The sequence below is a fragment of the Lytechinus variegatus genome, chromosome 12, assembly GCF_018143015.1.
Source record: "Lytechinus variegatus isolate NC3 chromosome 12, Lvar_3.0, whole genome shotgun sequence".
Taxonomy (NCBI): Eukaryota; Metazoa; Echinodermata; class Echinoidea; order Temnopleuroida; family Toxopneustidae; genus Lytechinus; species Lytechinus variegatus.
Window position 1 is genome coordinate 15,150,934 of NC_054751.1, and position 19,477 is coordinate 15,170,410.

Sequence of the window (19,477 nt, forward strand, 5' to 3'; positions counted from 1 at the left end):
TACACCTTTGTCCCTCAGGGGTCAATGCATTTTTAAAGCTAGACATTACTCTTTGACCTCATAAAAATGACCTCATAAAAATTACAGTTAAAGGATTATGACTAGGAACTTAACCCCCCCCCGAAAAAATAGGGGGCTGATATACTTTTTAGTAGAAAATGCCCCCCCCCCCCTTCAAAGGTAAGAAGAGTCCTTTGCATTTCAGACCATTCATTTAAAGTTTAATGCATTCTGATTTGATAAAAAAAATTGTTTACAGTACCCAATTAACCATTGTTTATTTATATTCTCCTACTCAGTCTTTTATTCATATTCATATTCCGTTCCTACTCTTTCTTTTTAACTTTCACATCACTCTTGATTTTGAGCTTCACCATGTCATCTCCTTCTGTTTCCTGTCTCTAAGTATATTTTTTCTGACATATTTTAAAGTGTACCTTTAATCATGCAACTAATTAAAGAAATATAAATATATACAAAAATCTCTGCACTTGTTTTAGAAATTCACTTGCATATCCATGACTCGGTAACATACCATATCAAAAATATACCTATGTGCACAATAGATTTTAGCCTTATATTTTCTTTCATTTATTTTTTCAGTATATTTCTGTGACAGCCCCTGCTTCATGCTTCAAATAAAACATTGATTAATTGGAGGCTTTAAATATTTGAGGCTTTAAATTAATATGCTGAAGTGTAAAGGATTCCCCCCTTTTTTTTTTTGGGGGGGGGGTTAAGTTCTTAGTCGTTATAATTTCATTTTAATCTTTATGTGGCAATTTTCTAAAGCCCCCCTCCCAAATAAAAAATGTAAGGGGTGTTTTTTAAGAGTGTTTAAGTTCCTCATGGTCATGGCCTTTAACCTTCTATATTTTTATGTTGTCAGTTTTTAAGGACCTTCTCCACCCCCCCCAAAAAAAGCCTATAAATATTATTGAAGGTGATTAATACCCTGCGCTATTATATGACGTTATAAAGGGGAATCAAACCCAAATAACACTTGTTTTTAGAGGAAAATGAAAAATCAGCCAAGTTTATAGGTCAAAGTTTGAAGTTTTGAACAATATCGGACAAACCATAACAAAGTTGTGAACATATTAAAGTTATAAACATTGGTAATCACTATACCCATGAAGACTTCAAATTGACCGCATATGTGATGTCATTGTGATGTAAGAAGGCAAGAACTACTCTTCCATGTACTGGAATAATTAATTAGCTAAAATTTCTTTTTTTCAAAAGTTTTACTTCAAATGATATCTTTCTTTCATGAGGACATAAAACATACTACCGGGTTTATATTACGGCCCCAATGGAATAGGGATTTAGGAGAAAACCAAAAATCATGATAACTACTAGTCTTATGGGAAAGTTGTCCTTGTGGCCTCACCCCTTGTCATAATTTACTTATCCAGTTGCCAATTTGAATTCTACATACTAGTAGCCTTAGGGATCTTAATTTTAAAGCAGCCATAACTTTATTTTGCTTGTCCGATTTCTTTAACACTTTCATCATTCTTATTTTTCTCCTTTTCCATGCACACAACATTATGACCAAGGCTTGATTCCCTTTTAATACTGAATATGTAGTTCAAATTGCAAGGTTTTTACCTAAATTTTGCCATATAATATGTTGTTCCCATGGCAACACAATTTTGGAAACACACACAAAAAGTGCCTTGTACATCTTTACTTCAATACCAATGTGTGTGCCAAATTTCATGAGAATTGATTGAAAACTGATGAAGCAGTTTGAATTGTAAGTTTTTTCCCAATTTTCACCATATAATATGTTGTTACCATGGCAACAAGATTTCTGAAAGACACACAAAAGTGTGTCTAAGACATCTTCACCTCAAGACCAATGTGTGTGCCAAATTTCATGAGAATCGGTTAAAAACAGAGGAAGTGGTTCTAACTGCAAGATTTTTACCTTATTTTTTGCAATAATACACTGTTACCATGGCAACACAATTTCCAACACATGCAAAAAATGTGTCTTGCACACCTTTCCCCCAAGACCAAAACATGTACATACACACCAACATTCAACCCCCTCCACCGTCACCCTTCGGCTTGGTTAGCATCTTCATTCAGATATTTGGTGCATTGAGGTGCGAGGACAAACAGAAGATCTGTTCAAAAAGGGTCTGAATTCAAGAACTAATCCAATGCAAAATAATGCACTGCTATTGAGTTTTGCACTAGCGCTAGTCTATATATCAGACAAATCTGAACTCATAAATTCTGACATTTTCACCCATTTTTTCACTGTTCCTGCAGCCAGATTTTTTGGAGCATACCCCATTCTTAATTCTTATACATAAACAAAGGTCTGGAGAAAAAATCATGCTTTTGTCCATCGTGTCCACAAGTAGGGCATTTTTGACGCTAACAGACCAGACTAATAGGGGAAAGGCATCTAATTTGCATAAATCCAAGATGGCTGCCAAAATTAATTGATATGCCTTATCCTTAATATTTTTTGTACAGATAATGGAAAAATCTTGAAATGAATACGCAATTCACTATGATTAAGATATCAAAAATCGGTTGCAATCGTTTCCGGGACTGTCCGGTTCTTATTTTTCGAAAAATGTGAGAAATTATGCCAAAATTTTCGTGTTTTCGGTCAAAAATTTGCATGTGCATTGAAATCTTTCTGTTTTAACATTAGCATCAACAACTAATATAAAATATCAGCATTCGACAAGAAAGGGGATATTCAACGAAAAAATTGATATGCTTCATAACAGTATTAAAGGGGAATCCAGCCTTGGCCATAAAATGTTATGTTGGGAAGGAGAAAAATGAATTAAACAGAATGGTGAAAGTTTGAAAGAAATCGGACAAGCAATAAGAAAGTTATAGCCGCTTTAAAATTGAGATCACTAATACTATGTAGATTTCAAATTGGCAACTATGTAAGTAAATTATGACAAGGGGCAAGGACAACTTTCCCATAGGCCATGTACTTTATTATCAGGGATTTGTGGTTTTCTCCTAAGTACCCATTTCCCTGGGGCAGTAATCTAAATATAACCCAGGTAGTATATTGTATAGTATGTCCTCATGAAAGAAAAATATAATTTGAAATAAAACTTTTGGGAAAAATGACATTTTAGCCATAATATGTATTGGAGTACATGGAAGAGAAGTCCTTGCCTTACATCACTATGACATCCCATATGCGGCCAATTTGAAGTCTCCATGGGTATAGTGATTACCAATATTTACAACTTTTAAAAATTCATAACTTTCTTGTTGTTTGTCGAATATTGTTCAAACTTTCACCTATCAACTTGTCTGATTTTTCTTTTCCTTATAAAAACAAGTTTTTATTTGGGTTGGATTCCCCTTTAATGTCTTAACTTGCTTAGATTAAGGGCAAATACATCCGAATGTATTATGCGATATTGCGATAAAGTGACACCAAAAACCAACCTCCGTGTCCAGTCAACCTTTTATATCGACTACAACGCGATCGCTTGGATGCATTTGAAGATAGTACAATAAACTAAATCGGTCTTGCCTCGCCTTTGTTGGTGTGACTAACACGCGTAAATACAATGACGTCTAACGATGCAAAGGTGTATATTACTTAAATTGATATGTGGGCAAAGGGCTTTTTCTTCATTTGAAAGTAACTTTTATGTTAATGAAATTTCTTAGAAAAAGTTAGAGGATGCTTAATTGATCTGCATGCTGTATGCAATTACGTTCAAGAACATCACAGCATAGTCCCGCAATAGCTTGTCAAAGTTACCCCCTTATCCGTAGCTCAACTATTAAAAATATCGTGCTTTTTGGAGCCCCCAATGTGACAACGCGGTGTTTTGCTACAAAGAAAAAAACTTTTATTGTCTAGAAATCACTTGGAGGCAAAAGAGCAGGCTTTTCTCTTTGAGTTACATATAAAGAAGTGATGGCACATCAAAGCCTACCCTTTCAGGGGTCTTCTGAAGTCACCAACCCCTTTTTGTATTTTGCTCATTTCTTGGAAAATTCGCACAAATTTTAGCTCCATTGAGGCAATAGGCATTTCCCCTTTGCAGTAAACCGATTTAATTGTTTTGTAAGCACTTGGGGATGGAAAAATAGATTTTCTTCTATCAGGTAAATTTAAAGAAGTGCTGGCACAGCAAAGTCTATCCCCTGCGGGGTTCGCTAAAGTCAATCACCCCTTTTCCATATTTTGCCAATTTATGGAAAAATCTATAAATCCGGAGCCCTCATTGAGGCAAAAAAGATGTTTCTGCTACAGTGTAAGCCACTTTTATTGTTTTAAAACCACTTGGAAACAAAGAGTACTCTTTTGTCTATGTGCTACGTATAAAGAGGTGCTGGCACATCAAAGCCTACATCCTTTAGGGAGCTGCTGAAATCACCCCACCCCTTAAGCGTATTTTACCCATTTCTTGTAAAATTTTGGAGCCCCAATGAGGTAAAAGGCGTTTCCCCCTTTGCAGTAGACCACTTTTATTCTTTGGAACCACTTGGAGATAACAAAATTAGATTTTCCTCCATCAGCTACATACAAAGAAGTGCTGGCACAGCAAACCCTACCTCTCAGGGGTTTGCCGAAGTCAACCATCCCTTTTCCATATTTTGCCTATTTATGGAAAAATCTATCAATTCGGAGCCCTCATTGATGCAAGAATGTTATATATATACACAACAAAAAAAGTAAGTCCCCCCTAAACAAACATCAATAATTTCCGAACCAATGCGAGTTTTTGATATATTTTTACATGAGCGTGTAGGTAATTTTATAAGCTACCCTATGAGTAAATGTTGTGGATGTATCTTACGTCATGCTTCAGTGAGCACCGTCAGAAGGCAAAAATGTCACTTTTCAAAAGTCACAAGCAAAATATCACGATTTTGATTCCATTGTATTGGAGCTAATTCCACATTCTCATCATGAAAACTAGTCAGAAGGCTTGGAAAGGGTACTTTCTAAAAGACGATACAACTTTTTAAGCTAAATTTCACGGTTGAATAAACTCAAGTCCAAATTTGCTATAATTGGATTTTTACACATTTCTTTCAATAAAAAATGCTAGAATATGATGACAGTTATTTTGGGGAAGACTATCTCCAACAATATTCACTGTTTCACGGTTCAATGAACATTTATTGGAAACAAAAAATGCGATTTTCAAATATCGTAGGCAAGTATTGCTTCATTTTTCTAACTGAAAATGATCTTTTCTCAACTTTTTTGTTATGTTCATGACCAATTAACATGCTTCAATTATTCAAAGGTGTCAAATTAAACATTTACGCTTGAATGAACATGTGGAATGTGATTAGCTCTTTTTTACGTTATTGGAAAAACTGCAATTTGTAACTATGGATATCTGTCACACAACTCCTTGCACAGTTCATTTGATTTGATTTTTATGAAAATCCCGATGTTTAATGCATCAGTGAGCACACAATATTCGAAAATTATGCAAATGAGAAGAAAGTTCAAGGCCTTGGCCCCACTCTGTACCGAATCGAATGGTTATTTTGGTGTGCGCACATTTTGGATAGTGTTACTCTGAAGCCATGTGCGAAGTTTCATGAAATAACTGTTGGCAGAAGTAACAAAAACCGTCCATGAAACAAACCCTCATTTCATATTTGTTAAAATTTTGACTTCCTCTCTCATAGACTTGTGTACATTATGGGTGCATATGTTTAAGCATACGTAAACCCCTTATTCAATATGGTGGAACTTTTTTTCAAGACTGTCTTTAGCAATGTCGTTTGGCAGTAATGTTTATCAACCTATGGGCAGAATTCTGTGCAAAAATGAAATCGATTTGTTTGTTTATGGATGAGTGAGCACGCATTAAAGTGGGAAAATTGGTATTTTCAATGTCACAGACTCATTTTAAAGGGTAATAAAGTGAATATTGGGGGCAAATTTGGTTTGAAAGGTGTCTTTAATTGCTGTTGTTTTTATCATCCATCATTTCTATCACCAAACACTTTCCGAACTTTAGCCATTTCATGGTTGAGCGAGCACATTCGAAAACTTAGGAATGAATACTCTTTATACTGCATAAATGTATTCTTTTCCTAACAATTTCTCAGGATCAGTTGAATGTATGGACGGATCAGTGGTGGATCCAGAATTTTAAATGGGGGAGGGGCCTATAATCGGGGGAGCCATCAACATTTTCAAATTTTAACATGATCTAACAAGTTGTAAAAGATAATACCCCCAAAACCCTATGATGACACGTCACAATACAGGGGCCGCAGAGCAGTTTTCAAAGTGGGGGGGGGGGGGCTGACCATGCCAAAAATCACAATCGTATAACATTTTTGTACTTGCTTATGGAAAAAAGTGGGGGGGGGGGGGCTGAAGCCCCCCAGCCCCCCCCCCCCCTTCAATACATCGTGTTCACTCAACCATGAACATACGATATCAAAATTTGGTCTGAAATGGTTAAATGATGTATAGTAAAACAGCATAACACTATAAAGTTCACCTAAAAACAATTTTTGCCCAACTTCGTATGTGCACAATCTGAAAAACGACTCTTGTGACTTTCAAAAATGGTCATTTTTAATTCAATCTTTAATTACTCATGCATGACTCAACCGATCAATCTCATTTTTCCCCAGGAGTTGCTTAATGAGTGTATAAAACCACCCATGAAATATCATATCTCAAAATAATTTGGTTCAAAAGTTACAGCAGTTTGATTTAGGGGGGACTTACTTTTTTTGTTGTGTATATATATATATAGCAAACCACTTTCATTGTTTCGTAACCACTTGGAGATTTAAAAAAAAATCCTTTACATCAGCTACATAAGAAGTTCTGGCTCAGCAAAGCCTACCCCCTCAGGGGTTCCCTAAGTCTCCCCACCCTTTTTGCCTATTTTCCCCTCCTTTTATTTATAATTTATGGGGAAAATCTGCCAATTTGGAGCCCCTATTAAGGCAAAACGTTGTTTCTGCTTATAGCAAACTTCTTTCATTGTTTCGTAACCACTTGGAGATAAAAAAGTAGATTTTCCTCCATCAACTACAATAAAGAAGTGCTGGCTCAGCAAAGCCTATACCTCCCTTAGGGGTTCCCAAAGTCTCAAAATTGCAGTTTTTGACCCCCCCCCCCATTCGGGCAAAAGGCATTTCTGCTATATGGTTAAGTCACTTTTATTATTTGAAACTTAAAGATGAGTAGGTTTAGTCTATCAGCGCATCGACCCTTCCCTCTTCAGGGACTCCAAATTGACAGATTTTCCCATAAATTGGCAAAATACGGCGCATCGACCCCTTCCCTCTTCAGGGGCTCCAAATTGACAGATTTTTCCCATAAATTGGCAAAATACGGAAAAAAGTGCTACTTTGGTATACAGTTAAATAGTAGTATAATAGGATGTGGCAGGTCTAATAGCTATACATCTTATTTTTCTCTTGAACTTTGAGATGGAGCAAGCAGAAAATGTCATTATTTTGGTGCACAATGTCACGTGACTAGCATATGATAGTTTCCGTGCCTAGACCCTTTCATGTTAAACAATTAATACAGTCCAAACAGAATCGAATTTATGTATTTAATGTTAATAGTAACAATGTTCTTGTGGTATAAATCTTTGCTTACTGATATTTATGATACAGCGATAGTTTGAGGAAGTCAATGTTTATAGTATATCGAGGTCGGAATTGATTTGTAATCGGGTCTGAGTACATAGTATACACTGGCGTCGTCTGCTACGTAAACTTAATGAGCGAATATGACCAAAATTAACCATTATGTTTATGCAAATTAGAACACTTTCCCCTATTCGGATTTTCTGGGACTTTTAGTATGGTCTTCTATGGACCCCAAAGAAACGTTCTGCATTGGAATAAATTCTGTTGCAATTTGTTCCAAGTGAAAATTTAAAATGACTGGACTAATAAGAGTAACCATGTATCACTGAACATCTTGTGCGAGTTAGAATAGTATTCAAAGTCAGCACTGCTGCTATATTGAACCGCGTGATGCAGGTGAGATGGCCAGAGGCATTCCACTTGTTTATCTTTTATGATGGAAAATAATACATCATTCAAAATCAAAATAAATCATGTATTTAGACTGAGATTATCTTATTTTTTTGGTGATATCCTTCTTTTTTTTTTGCTTGTCAAAAAGTATTTTGTTCCAAATCACCCCTGATATTTGGGTGATAATCTTTTTTTTTTTGCTTGTCAAATTTTCCAGCCCCTGCACCAAAGAGGGAAGTGACAAGTATGGGAACAACTGAGAGACAATAGACCAGTTCGTAGTTACTTCATAGGCAATTTTGGTCAAATGACCTTTCATTTCTTACATCATGATAGGCAGATTTCAAAGCAAGATATTACGTAAGCTTGCCTTACATAGCAGGATGAAGAAATAGAATAGACCAGGTGACTAGAATAGCACACCAATGAACACTTAATGAAGGTATTTGTTGCATTCCTACTTTGAATGCATATCTTAGCATGTTGCACAATGTACTTGACAAACTGAAATACCAGTCGTTCGTGGAAGCATTGTTGTTTTTTGTGGATGTAAATGAAAACAACAATTCAAAAGAATATATGAATAATCAAGACATCAAAGTTGGTGCTTATCTCATTAGATTTTAAAGCACCATGTCACTTTAGTACAAATGACCTTCTTCTGATCATGCGTAGAATCTTTTGATCATGCGCAGAAAGGAACTACGAACTGGCTTATTTTGAACAGATGAGTTTTGAGAGCAATTTAAAACATTTGAAATATTGAATATAAGAAATCGTTAAGGAAATGGTCCTTCTGAATTTGCACTCCACAGTATGTGATGACAAAGACTCCCAAGATTCAGACCCTGGTGATATCTTCAAATCAACCCTAAAAAAAATCCAAGCAAAGACAAAGGCCCTAGCAGGAGAACTAAGTGTACCAGTTTTCTATCTCATCATCAAGGAGCCTGCACAGAGTGGAAATTTCACCAAATCCCCCAATCCTGGTATCCTTTCTTTTCTGCAGCGCCTGCACCACATCGATATCCATCACCCAGGAACTGTGTTAATTTACCAGTCTAAAAGAAGCAGGGCTACCGAGTTTGCTCAAACCGGAATAAAGCAGTTTGCAGCCGGTTCGGTCTGCAGGAATCCTGAGGTGTTGGCGCATTGCCAAGGAGGGAGGGTCTCTGGCTCTGCCCATGAGTCAATTTTGGATTTTGATTATGTTTTAGAGAGCGAGGAACAGATTCCTAGTGTAATACCACACTTGAACGATATTATCAGTGATGACGCTGATGATGTAAGAACTCATGTCGGGGAGGAGAGATGGGGAAGGATCCTGGGTGTCAGCTATAAGGACAAGGAGACCTTGAAAAGGTAAGCTGATGAGTTTAAATTAATTCTTAGTGATTTAAAGTTTGAGGTTGACAGTTTGTTCTGATGTCTGACTGATTATTACACTGGCCATAGCACGGGGCTGATGCTGGTGCTCTTTGGATGATTTGATGTTTGGTTAAACAGCCTGTGTTATTGCCAGAAAGATTGAATATTTTGAAGTGTACAATTAAAACTTGGGATTAGTCAAACCAACCATTAATTGTTATTCATCTTGATAAGCAGGTTTGGTGATTGTTATGATCTTGAAGTAGTCATAAGCTCTCAGATTCATGCACTGGTATATGTACAATATGTTTAATCAACATACTGAGATCTTAATTATGCCACAAAATTTACTGTTACTTATACAATGCTAATTCTGACACAAGGCTGACTAACAATTTTGAATTAAGTACTAATCTCAGAATCCTTCTCACTCTTTATGAATATTTATGTTTTCAGATTCCAACAAGAGCACATGGCCAATGCCTCCCACATTTCAGCTGAAGGGAGTAAAATGAGGGACATATCTGTGCAGGATGGAGTCAAGGGAGGGCGCTCTTCAATTCCAGTAAAGTGCAATGAACCTAGTAGTCATCGAGAAGATGGCAGGAATGACGGAGCAGAGTCGAAGCACAGAACAGCACTACCATCATGGATGACACCAAAGAGAAGGAAGAATGAAGAGGAAAATGAAGATCAAATAAATGCAGTCAACAAAAAGTAAATTGGGAATTATTATATTTTCATTGAAAGAGAGGGAATGCAGCAGTCATGCTGGCGATAAAACAATTATAGCCTGACAAATTTATTACCTTATTTCAATTTGACCTATCATCAGTTGGTTTTGAGTCAGTATCTTTTGTTTTTCAAGTGTGGGAAGTGGAAAATGATTGATGTGTACAAAAATAGATTATGAAGGCTGTCTTGTTGATATAGGTAAATATGTTGACATTTTTTTTTGTTATTGTGAGAAAAGGAAGGTAAATGATGTCAATGACGCCACCACACACCTTACAACTGTTCAAGATTTGATTTTGGAACAAATCGCATTTTGCTGATTTTCTGGAAATGTGAATTGAACATATCATTTTATTTACTTATTTATATTACCAATTAAAAGAATACTAATATAACCATTTTGAAAGATTGCAAGCCTTTATTTTGGAGTAAAGGCCAAATTAGTTTCAAATCATAGCCAATCGTACGACTGCTATGACGTCATCACGACTAGATATTAAATTTGCTTTCATTCTAAGAAGGATGATTGATAGCATAGTCACAGATTTGAAAATAAGTATTCGTACAATGATTTCGAATATTACACAGTAAGATATTTAAAGTCTCAATATTAGCATCAAATTCTACTACATTTTATTCCAAAATTGAGTTGCAGACCAATCGTAAGGTGTGTGGTCGCCTGTCGCCTTGAGGGAGCAACATACATACAAAAAGCAAATGCACAATGACAAACATATTGAAGGCAATTGCCTAAAACAAAAACAAAGTTTTAAGGCACTTATTGAATGATTAAATTGTTGGGGATTGAGGATTGGGGATTGTATGAGGATTTTGTTCCATTCCATTGAGGGTGCAACAGTGACTGTTCTATCTCCGGCCTGCTTTGTTTAGTTAGATATGTCAACATAAGGAGAAAGATTTCATTCCCTCACATGAACATTTCATGAATTATAAATGATCCCACAAACAAAATTAAAGATGATAATTCTGGTTCCCTTTAAAAATCACGTTTATTTCAGATACGATGGATTGCCTAAAACCATTTATTGTATGACAGTAGCAGAGCTCAGAGATGTAGCACTGATGTTTCTTAATCAGGTATGGCTTTTGGGATCTTCTTTCCTGTTAACAATGGAATAAGAATATATCCTATAAGAATTGACTAGAAAATTCTAGTCCTGTTGGAACAGGGTATTGTGTGTAAATTTTTGAAGAAAAAATATAACAGTTGGGGTATTTCACTAATCCATTGAAAGCTGAAAGTATCTTTAATCCAGCCAAACTTGACTTGGTTATGGATGATGTAGGATGGAGGCTCAAGATCTCTCTTAAATCCTATGAAAATGATGCAGATTTTTAATGTCCTGTCTCTTTGTATAATGTTTTTTATGAGTGATTCTAGCTCAGAGACTCTCAAATCCTTTGGGAGCTTGGCGTATCTCAAATCAAACCAATTTGGAGATGTTGATGATACCCTGTACCTTTGCCTAATTTCTTGTAGGATGGAGGCAGCGATGGAAGTTCACAATTTCTCTCAGATCCAACCGAACCCGATGATGCAGGTGGGATTGTGGATGATGCCCTAGAAGATGAAAGGTCGGGGCAGTCTGATGAAGATGAGAATGTTGAGATGGTGGACAGAGACTCGGACCAGGGAACAGCTGAAGGAAGTAGACGGAAGACATCTCTTCCGGGAGATGAGGATAGGGGAGTTTTGGGAGAGGATGGTGATGACCGGGATAGGAGGAAAGCGAAACCAGGAAGTGGCGATGGCAGTCGAGATGATGGGGTCGCCAGCATCATCACGGATCTCTTCGTGGAAGAGAGAAGACACAGGAAGCCACCACCGAAAAAGAAGACAGTGTATGTTGATGAAACTAGTAATAGATGTAATGGAAGTTTTGACATGATGTTAATGTAAGGCCTCATGGCTGGCTGCATAACACAGAACTTAAGAAATTGCTTGTAGAACAAATTGTCATGATTGATTGCATTGATCACAATGTAAACTCGATCATGAAAATTATTTGTACATTCAGTTGTTGATGTTGAGCTTTGAGTTAAAGGACCAAGGGAGAGAGATACTACTGTGAAAAATGAAAAAAAAAAAAATGGTGAAAATCCATGATTGATTGTTGGAAATAGACATGGAATGAAATACTCTGAAAATTTGTTTTGCCCAACTGATTGTGGGCCCGGCAGCCGCTGTGCAGCGCCAGATCGACGATGCTCTATCCCTTTAATCGTTGAACGCCAAACAGAGTAGCAGCAACTACTATCTTTTAACGTCTTTTGGTCTGATGTGGCCGGGGTTTGAACCCCCAACCTCCCGGTTGTGAGATGGACGCTCTACAACTGAGCCAACACACCGGTCAAATACAGTCATTTCAGGGTCCTCTCACATTACGATGTTACCTCACAACATTTTCAATACCATTTCATGACCCTAAGGAAATATTATTAACAAAAAATATTTACTTGTGTCAGGAACGGCTTTATTTTAAAAAGTTATTTTCAGTTTTGACCATTTTTAAAATGATGGGTCATGTTATCAGATTTGGGGCAATGTAAGACAGAAGAGGGAGACTTTTGACATGCATAGCCAGAAGTGAAAACTAAAGATATTAAAAATTGGGACCCTCTTTTTTTCTAGCAAAATCAACATTTTAGAATTGAGAGGGATATGCAGGGCCTGCTGGGAGAGCATTTGTCAAGAGCTGAAAGACGTTACTATTGTTATTATTTTTTTTAAAGCCTCTTAATTTACTATGTTACTATTGTTATTATTTATTTCCTTTTCTCATGACGTAGGAGGTCACCTTTCTCTACGTCGTCCACAATGCTTTGGTCAGATGAGGAGGAGGAGGAGTCCTACCAACCAGATACCATTAGTAAATCATCAACAAGGAATCCTCAAATCAGAGAAAAGTCAAGAGACAACAAACCACAGATTCAAGACTTCTCCTTCTTGGATGAAATATTTTGAAGAGGAGTGTAAGAAATGTAACTGATGTTTTACATTTTATTTTCTTTTGTATTGTATTGTTTTATACTCCAAAATGTCCCAAACATTTAAAAATTTGTTATCACATGTCTTTTGCAGGGATCAGTAAAGGGTATTTTTTTAGCAACCTGTGCTTGAAGGAGAATGAAACCTTTGGAACAAGATAGCTTTAGTGAAAACAGAAAAATCAAAGAAACAGATCAACGAAAGTTTGAGAAAAATCGGACAAATAATGAGGAAGTTATGAGCATTTGAATATTGTGATCATTAATGCTATGGAGATCCTCATATTGGCTGTGCAACAAAGATGTGTGATGTCACCACCGAAATGGAAATACGTCCCCATCCCCTTCTATTTCTTCCATTTCTACTTTCACGCTCCTCTCTTATTTCTCCCCTTTATCATCTCGATCTCCCTCTTTATTATTTTTCCTTTCTCTTTCATTTCTTCTTTCTCATCTCTCTCTCTCTCTTACCTTCCCTTTCTCTCTATCCCCTTATATCTCTCTTTTATTTCCTCTTGTATATCCCATCTACCTTATATTGAGCCCTCTTTTATCTCCCTCTCATCTCGCCTTTTCTCCTCACCTCTTTCTCATCCCTCGTCATTTCCCCCTTTCTCTCTGTCTCTCTCTTTCTCTTTGATCTTCCTCTTCTTTCCATCTCGTCGAATTGATTGTCTGTTTTTTTTTCTCTCTCCATCTTTACCATTTACCTTTCTCATTTCAAATTTCTCTATAAAAATTTTGAGTAAATATTCCCTTCCCTCCCTCTCATACTGTTCAATCACACATTCAGGGTGAAAAATTGAATAGAAGTTTGAGGACAAGAAGGTTGTTACTTTTAAATGAAGCCTTCAAAGTTGGACCCTCGTGTGCTCAGCCATGAAATGTCTACTAAGTACAGTGTATATAAAAATGGGCACAATAGAATTTGAATTCTTATGAAATTTTATTTGGAAGAGCATGAATGTTGCACGACATGTATGCTTTCATATATACAAAACCAAATCAACTCTAACAAGTTTACTAATACAAATTAGAGCACAAATCAGAAAAGCATAGCAATGGTAATTGCATTTAAAAAGCTGTGGCACTTTACATTTCGCTTATTTTCACATACCAGTTATATGCATATCCTGGTCAGTATGAAATATTCCACGTGTCAAAAATTGCACAACAAGACCACTGCATCTTGTCAAATATTTTATCACCTTTTTTTAAACTACATGAATTACCAGGTCCCAGTACATTGTGCATATAGAAATATGTTTGTACATGATTGGCTTCATGTTGGTACATGAGTGTGTTCCTCATTAACTTGATCATATGGCATATGTCTAGGAAGACACTAACCCGACGTGTTGCATCCTGTGGATGAGGGAATGAAGGCTGAAGATCAGGAACTTTCATTCTTGCACCAAGAGTCTCCAGCATGGTAATGTGACAGGAAGGTCCATCGCAGGTTAAGGATACAATCCATACACCAATGTCAGCAAGTTTGTTAAGACCCTGCTCCACTAGGTTTGCTCGCTCCTTGCCAGTCATACTCTGTATGAGGAAGTAGCCAATAGGCAATTTCCAAGGGGCATTCAAGGCTACAACCATGAATACCAATGCTTCTGATGCTAAAGGAGTACCGTCATCCTCACTTTCCACTCCAATATCCACGTACCCATGAAATTTCTTACCATCCCATTGGACATGCTTCTTGATTGCCAATTTGTCCAACATTAGACTGCAAACTAGTTCCCGACCAGCATCTTTGGCCTCATTAACTCTCAGGGCAAGGCTGCAAAAAGCCTCATCGGTGACTCCTGAATCCTGGCTGGCCATCCACAACACTACCAATTTCGGATAGCTGAAGGATGGGGTAGTTGCAAATCAAATGTCTTCCGAACGTAGCTATAAGCCTTGGCAGAATATAAGTTAAGGTTGATGGCAAATGCACGAAGAGCAGGTGGATGTTTCTCCCCTGATGGCTTGTCACACCTTCTCCTCACAATTCTCTTCATAAGTTCATTCGAAATGTTGCATGTCTTGTCCAGTGCCTCAAGTCCATTCTCTGAAAGAAAATTCTTCCCTTTCAGTGTTGAAACTATGTCTTTGAGTGTCGCATCACCTCTTCCATCTTCGCAACAATGTCAATCAACCCTTCATGGCGCACGTCCACCTTGACATAGCAGGGCAAATTCTTCATATCAACATTCACTTGTGATTCCTCAACAATTCTTGCTTTCCTTTCCGTCCCACTGTCATTCATCAAGACCTCAAAGGGAACCATCAACCTAAATATCCAAACACACACACAAACATACACCCAGTAAAATCAAAATACAAAATGCCCTAAATATATCACCCTCTCCTCACAATTCTCTTCATAAGTTCATTTGAAATGTTGCATGTCTTGTCCAGTGCCTCAAGTCCATTCTCTGAAAAAAAATTCTTCCCTTTCAGTGTTGAAACTAAGTCTTTGAGTGTCGCATCACCTCTTCCATCTTCGCAACAATGTCAATCAACCCTTCATGGCGCACGTCCACCTTGACATAGCAGGGCAAATTCTTCATATCAACATTCACTTGTGATTCCTCAACAATTCTTGCTTTCCTTTCCGTCCCACTGTCATTCATCAAGACCTCAAAGGGAACCATCAACCTAAATATCCAAACACACACACAAACATACACCCAGTAAAATCAAAATACAAAATGCCCTAAATATATCACCCTCTCCTCACAATTCTCTTCATAAGTTCATTTGAAATGTTGCATGTCTTGTCCAGTGCCTCAAGTCCATTCTCTGAAAGAAAATTCTTCCCTTTCAGTGTTGAAACTATGTCTTTGAGTGTCGCATCACCTCTTCCATCTTCGCAACAATGTCAATCAACCCTTCATGGCGCACGTCCACCTTGACATAGCAGGGCAAATTCTTCATATCAACATTCACTTGTGATTCCTCAACAATTCTTGCTTTCCTTTCCGTCCCACTGTCATTCATCAAGACCTCAAACGGAACCATCAACCTAAATATCCAAACACACACACAAACATACACCCAGTAAAATCAAAATACAAAATGCCCTAAATATATCACCCTCTCCTCACAATTCTCTTCATAAGTTCATTTGAAATGTTGCATGTCTTGTCCAGTGCCTCAAGTCCATTCTCTGAAAGAAAATTCTTCCCTTTCAGTGTTGAAACTATGTCTTTGAGTGTCGCATCACCTCTTCCATCTTCGCAACAATGTCAATCAACCCTTCATGGCGCACATCCACCTTGACATAGCAGGGCAAATTCTTCATATCAACATTCACTTGTGATTCCTCAACAATTCTTGCTTTCCTTTCCGTCCCACTGTCATTCATCAAGACCTCAAAGGGAACCATCAACCTAAATATCCAAACACACACACAAACATACACCCAGTAAAATCAAAATACAAAATGCCCTAAATATATCACCCTCTCCTCACAATTCTCTTCATAAGTTCATTTGAAATGTTGCATGTCTTGTCCAGTGCCTCAAGTCCATTCTCTGAAAGAAAATTCTTCCCTTTCAGTGTTGAAACTATGTCTTTGAGTGTCGCATCACCTCTTCCATCTTCGCAACAATGTCAATCAACCCTTCATGGCGCACGTCCACCTTGACATAGCAGGGCAAATTCTTCATATCAACATTCACTTGTGATTCCTCAACAATTCTTGCTTTCCTTTCCGTCCCACTGTCATTCATCAAGACCTCAAAGGGAACCATCAACCTAAATATCCAAACACACACACAAACATACACCCAGTAAAATCAAAATACAAAATGCCCTAAATATATCACCCTCTCCTCACAATTCTCTTCACAAGTTCATTCGAAATGTTGCATGTCTTGTCCAGTGCCTCAAGTCCATTCTCTGAAAGAAAATTCTTCCCTTTCAGTGTTGAAACTATGTCTTTGAGTGTCGCATCACCTCTTCCATCTTCGCAACAATGTCAATCAACCCTTCATGGCGCACGTCCACCTTGACATAGCAGGGCAAATTCTTCATATCAACATTCACTTGTGATTCCTCAACAATTCTTGCTTTCCTTTCCGTCCCACTGTCATTCATCAAGACCTCAAAGGGAACCATCAACCTAAATATCCAAACACACACACAAACATACACCCAGTAAAATCAAAATACAAAATGCCCTAAATATATCACCCTCTCCTCACAATTCTCTTCATAAGTTCATTTGAAATGTTGCATGCCTTGTCCAGTGCCTCAAGTCCATTCTCTGAAAAAAAATTCTTCCCTTTCAGTGTTGAAACTAAGTCTTTGAGTGTCGCATCACCTCTTCCATCTTCGCAACAATGTCAATCAACCCTTCATGGCGTACGTCCACCTTGACATAGCAGGGCAAATTCTTCATATCAACATTCACTTGTGATTCCTCAACAATTCTTGCTTTCCTTTCCGTCCCACTGTCATTCATCAAGACCTCAAACGGAACCATCAACCTAAATATCCAAACACACACACAAACATACACCCAGTAAAATCAAAATACAAAATGCCCTAAATATATCACCCTCTCCTCACAATTCTCTTCATAAGTTCATTTGAAATGTTGCATGTCTTGTCCAGTGCCTCAAGTCCATTCTCTGAAAGAAAATTCTTCCCTTTCAGTGTTGAAACTATGTCTTTGAGTGTCGCATCACCTCTTCCATCTTCGCAACAATGTCAATCAACCCTTCATGGCGCACGTCCACCTTGACATAGCAGGGCAAATTCTTCATATCAACATTCACTTGTGATTCCTCAACAATTCTTGCTTTCCTTTCCGTCCCACTGTCATTCATCAAGACCTCAAAGGGAACCATCAACCTAAATATCCAAACACACACACAAACATACACCCAGTAAAATCAAAATACAAAATGCCCTAAATATATCACCCTCTCCTCACAATTCTCTTCATAAATTCATTTGAAATGTTGCATGTCTTGTCCAGTGCCTCAAGTCCATTCTCTGAAAGAAAATTCTTCCCTTTCAGTGTTGAAACTATGTCTTTGAGTGTCGCATCACCTCTTCCATCTTCGCAACAATGTCAATCAACCCTTCATGGCGCACGTCCACCTTGACATAGCAGGGCAAATTCTTCATATCAACATTCACTTGTGATTCCTCAACAATTCTTGCTTTCCTTTCCGTCCCACTGTCATTCATCAAGACCTCAAAGGGAACCATCAACCTAAATATCCAAACACACACACAAACATACACCCAGTAAAATCAAAATACAAAATGCCCTAAATATATCACCCTCTCCATATTAAATGTATATCATCTTTATTTGCCAAATAATGTATGTAACATATATGTGGCACTTCTATAAAAAAAGAGAGACAGAGAAAATTGTTACTAATAAGTGTTACTTGCCCGGTACCAACTCTCACTGAAAAAAGGTACATGTACATGTAACATTTAAGCAAGTACGAAATGCATAACCAAGAGGTCCTGAATAATAATGTATGCATTGTAGCTTCAGGACAATTCATAAAATGTAAAATAATGAACAAGCTACATGTATCGCCTGCATATACATCTCACCCTATATTTACTTGGACCGGTGGCACGTCACGTAGACTGCATCTGGTGGGTGATGAAACTTGGCGAGTGCATCAATAAAGAAGTACACTGGATACAAGGAACATGAAGATAACAGTACTGCTGCCACACGTCAGATCAGACGGGTACTGCCAGAGTCGGGTAGCTGCTCGCATACATGTCCGAGTGGTGTACACCCGGCCACAGCATCATATACACATCTCGCCCTATATATTTACTTGGACAAAGCCTAGGTATCCACGACTGGTGGTTGATGAAGAAACTAGTGGGCACAGTACAATATACAAACAGGAACAGCTAGACAGAGTGTGTAACGTTGACAAACTTCGACTTCAAGTCACTCACGTGAAGGGGGTTGGGGAATGAGATCACTGTGTCGATCTCTCATTACGTCGGCCACGAAGTTGGAGCTGCTGCGTTAGCCCTCACAACACGGAAACCAGTGAATGGGACCGACCACGAAGGGGATACTGCCGAACTCCAAATCATCCACGCAGAGCTGCCAAGTAGTACTGATTTTCCGTATTTAGTACTGAAAAATGAGAAGAATTCTGTTGGTTTCATGCAAAATACTTGTTTCAAGTTATATTATGAGTCAGAATCAAACAGAATTACACAGCTTCTGTATAGTCGAGAGAGTAGCATTTAATGAGTACTAAACGTTTTGTAGCGCCCTCTTTTGGCAGGATCATTACATTCTCCTCAAATCTCATAAACATGCAAATATTGTAACATCCTCCCTTTGAGCTTTGTGCTAGAAAGAATGTATATA

At 37.7% G+C, this 19,477-nt stretch overlaps 1 protein-coding gene across 2 annotated transcripts in view; it reads left to right on the forward strand.

The window, feature by feature from the left end:
* LOC121424754 overlaps nt 1–19,477 on the forward strand; it is a 50,252-nt gene that overhangs the window by 18,706 nt on the left and 12,069 nt on the right. The window contains exons 6-10 of one of the 2 annotated variants that reach the window (XM_041620519.1): nt 8,814–9,360; nt 9,823–10,083; nt 11,121–11,199; nt 11,603–11,964; nt 12,913–13,104. In XM_041620519.1, coding sequence (XP_041476453.1) covers nt 8,814–9,360; nt 9,823–10,083; nt 11,121–11,199; nt 11,603–11,964; nt 12,913–13,087 — 1,424 coding nt within the window. In that variant the 3' untranslated portion in view covers nt 13,088–13,104. The remainder of the gene's footprint in view (nt 1–8,813; nt 9,361–9,822; nt 10,084–11,120; nt 11,200–11,602; nt 11,965–12,912; nt 13,105–19,477) is intronic. The other variant, XM_041620520.1, reaches the window with a different exon arrangement.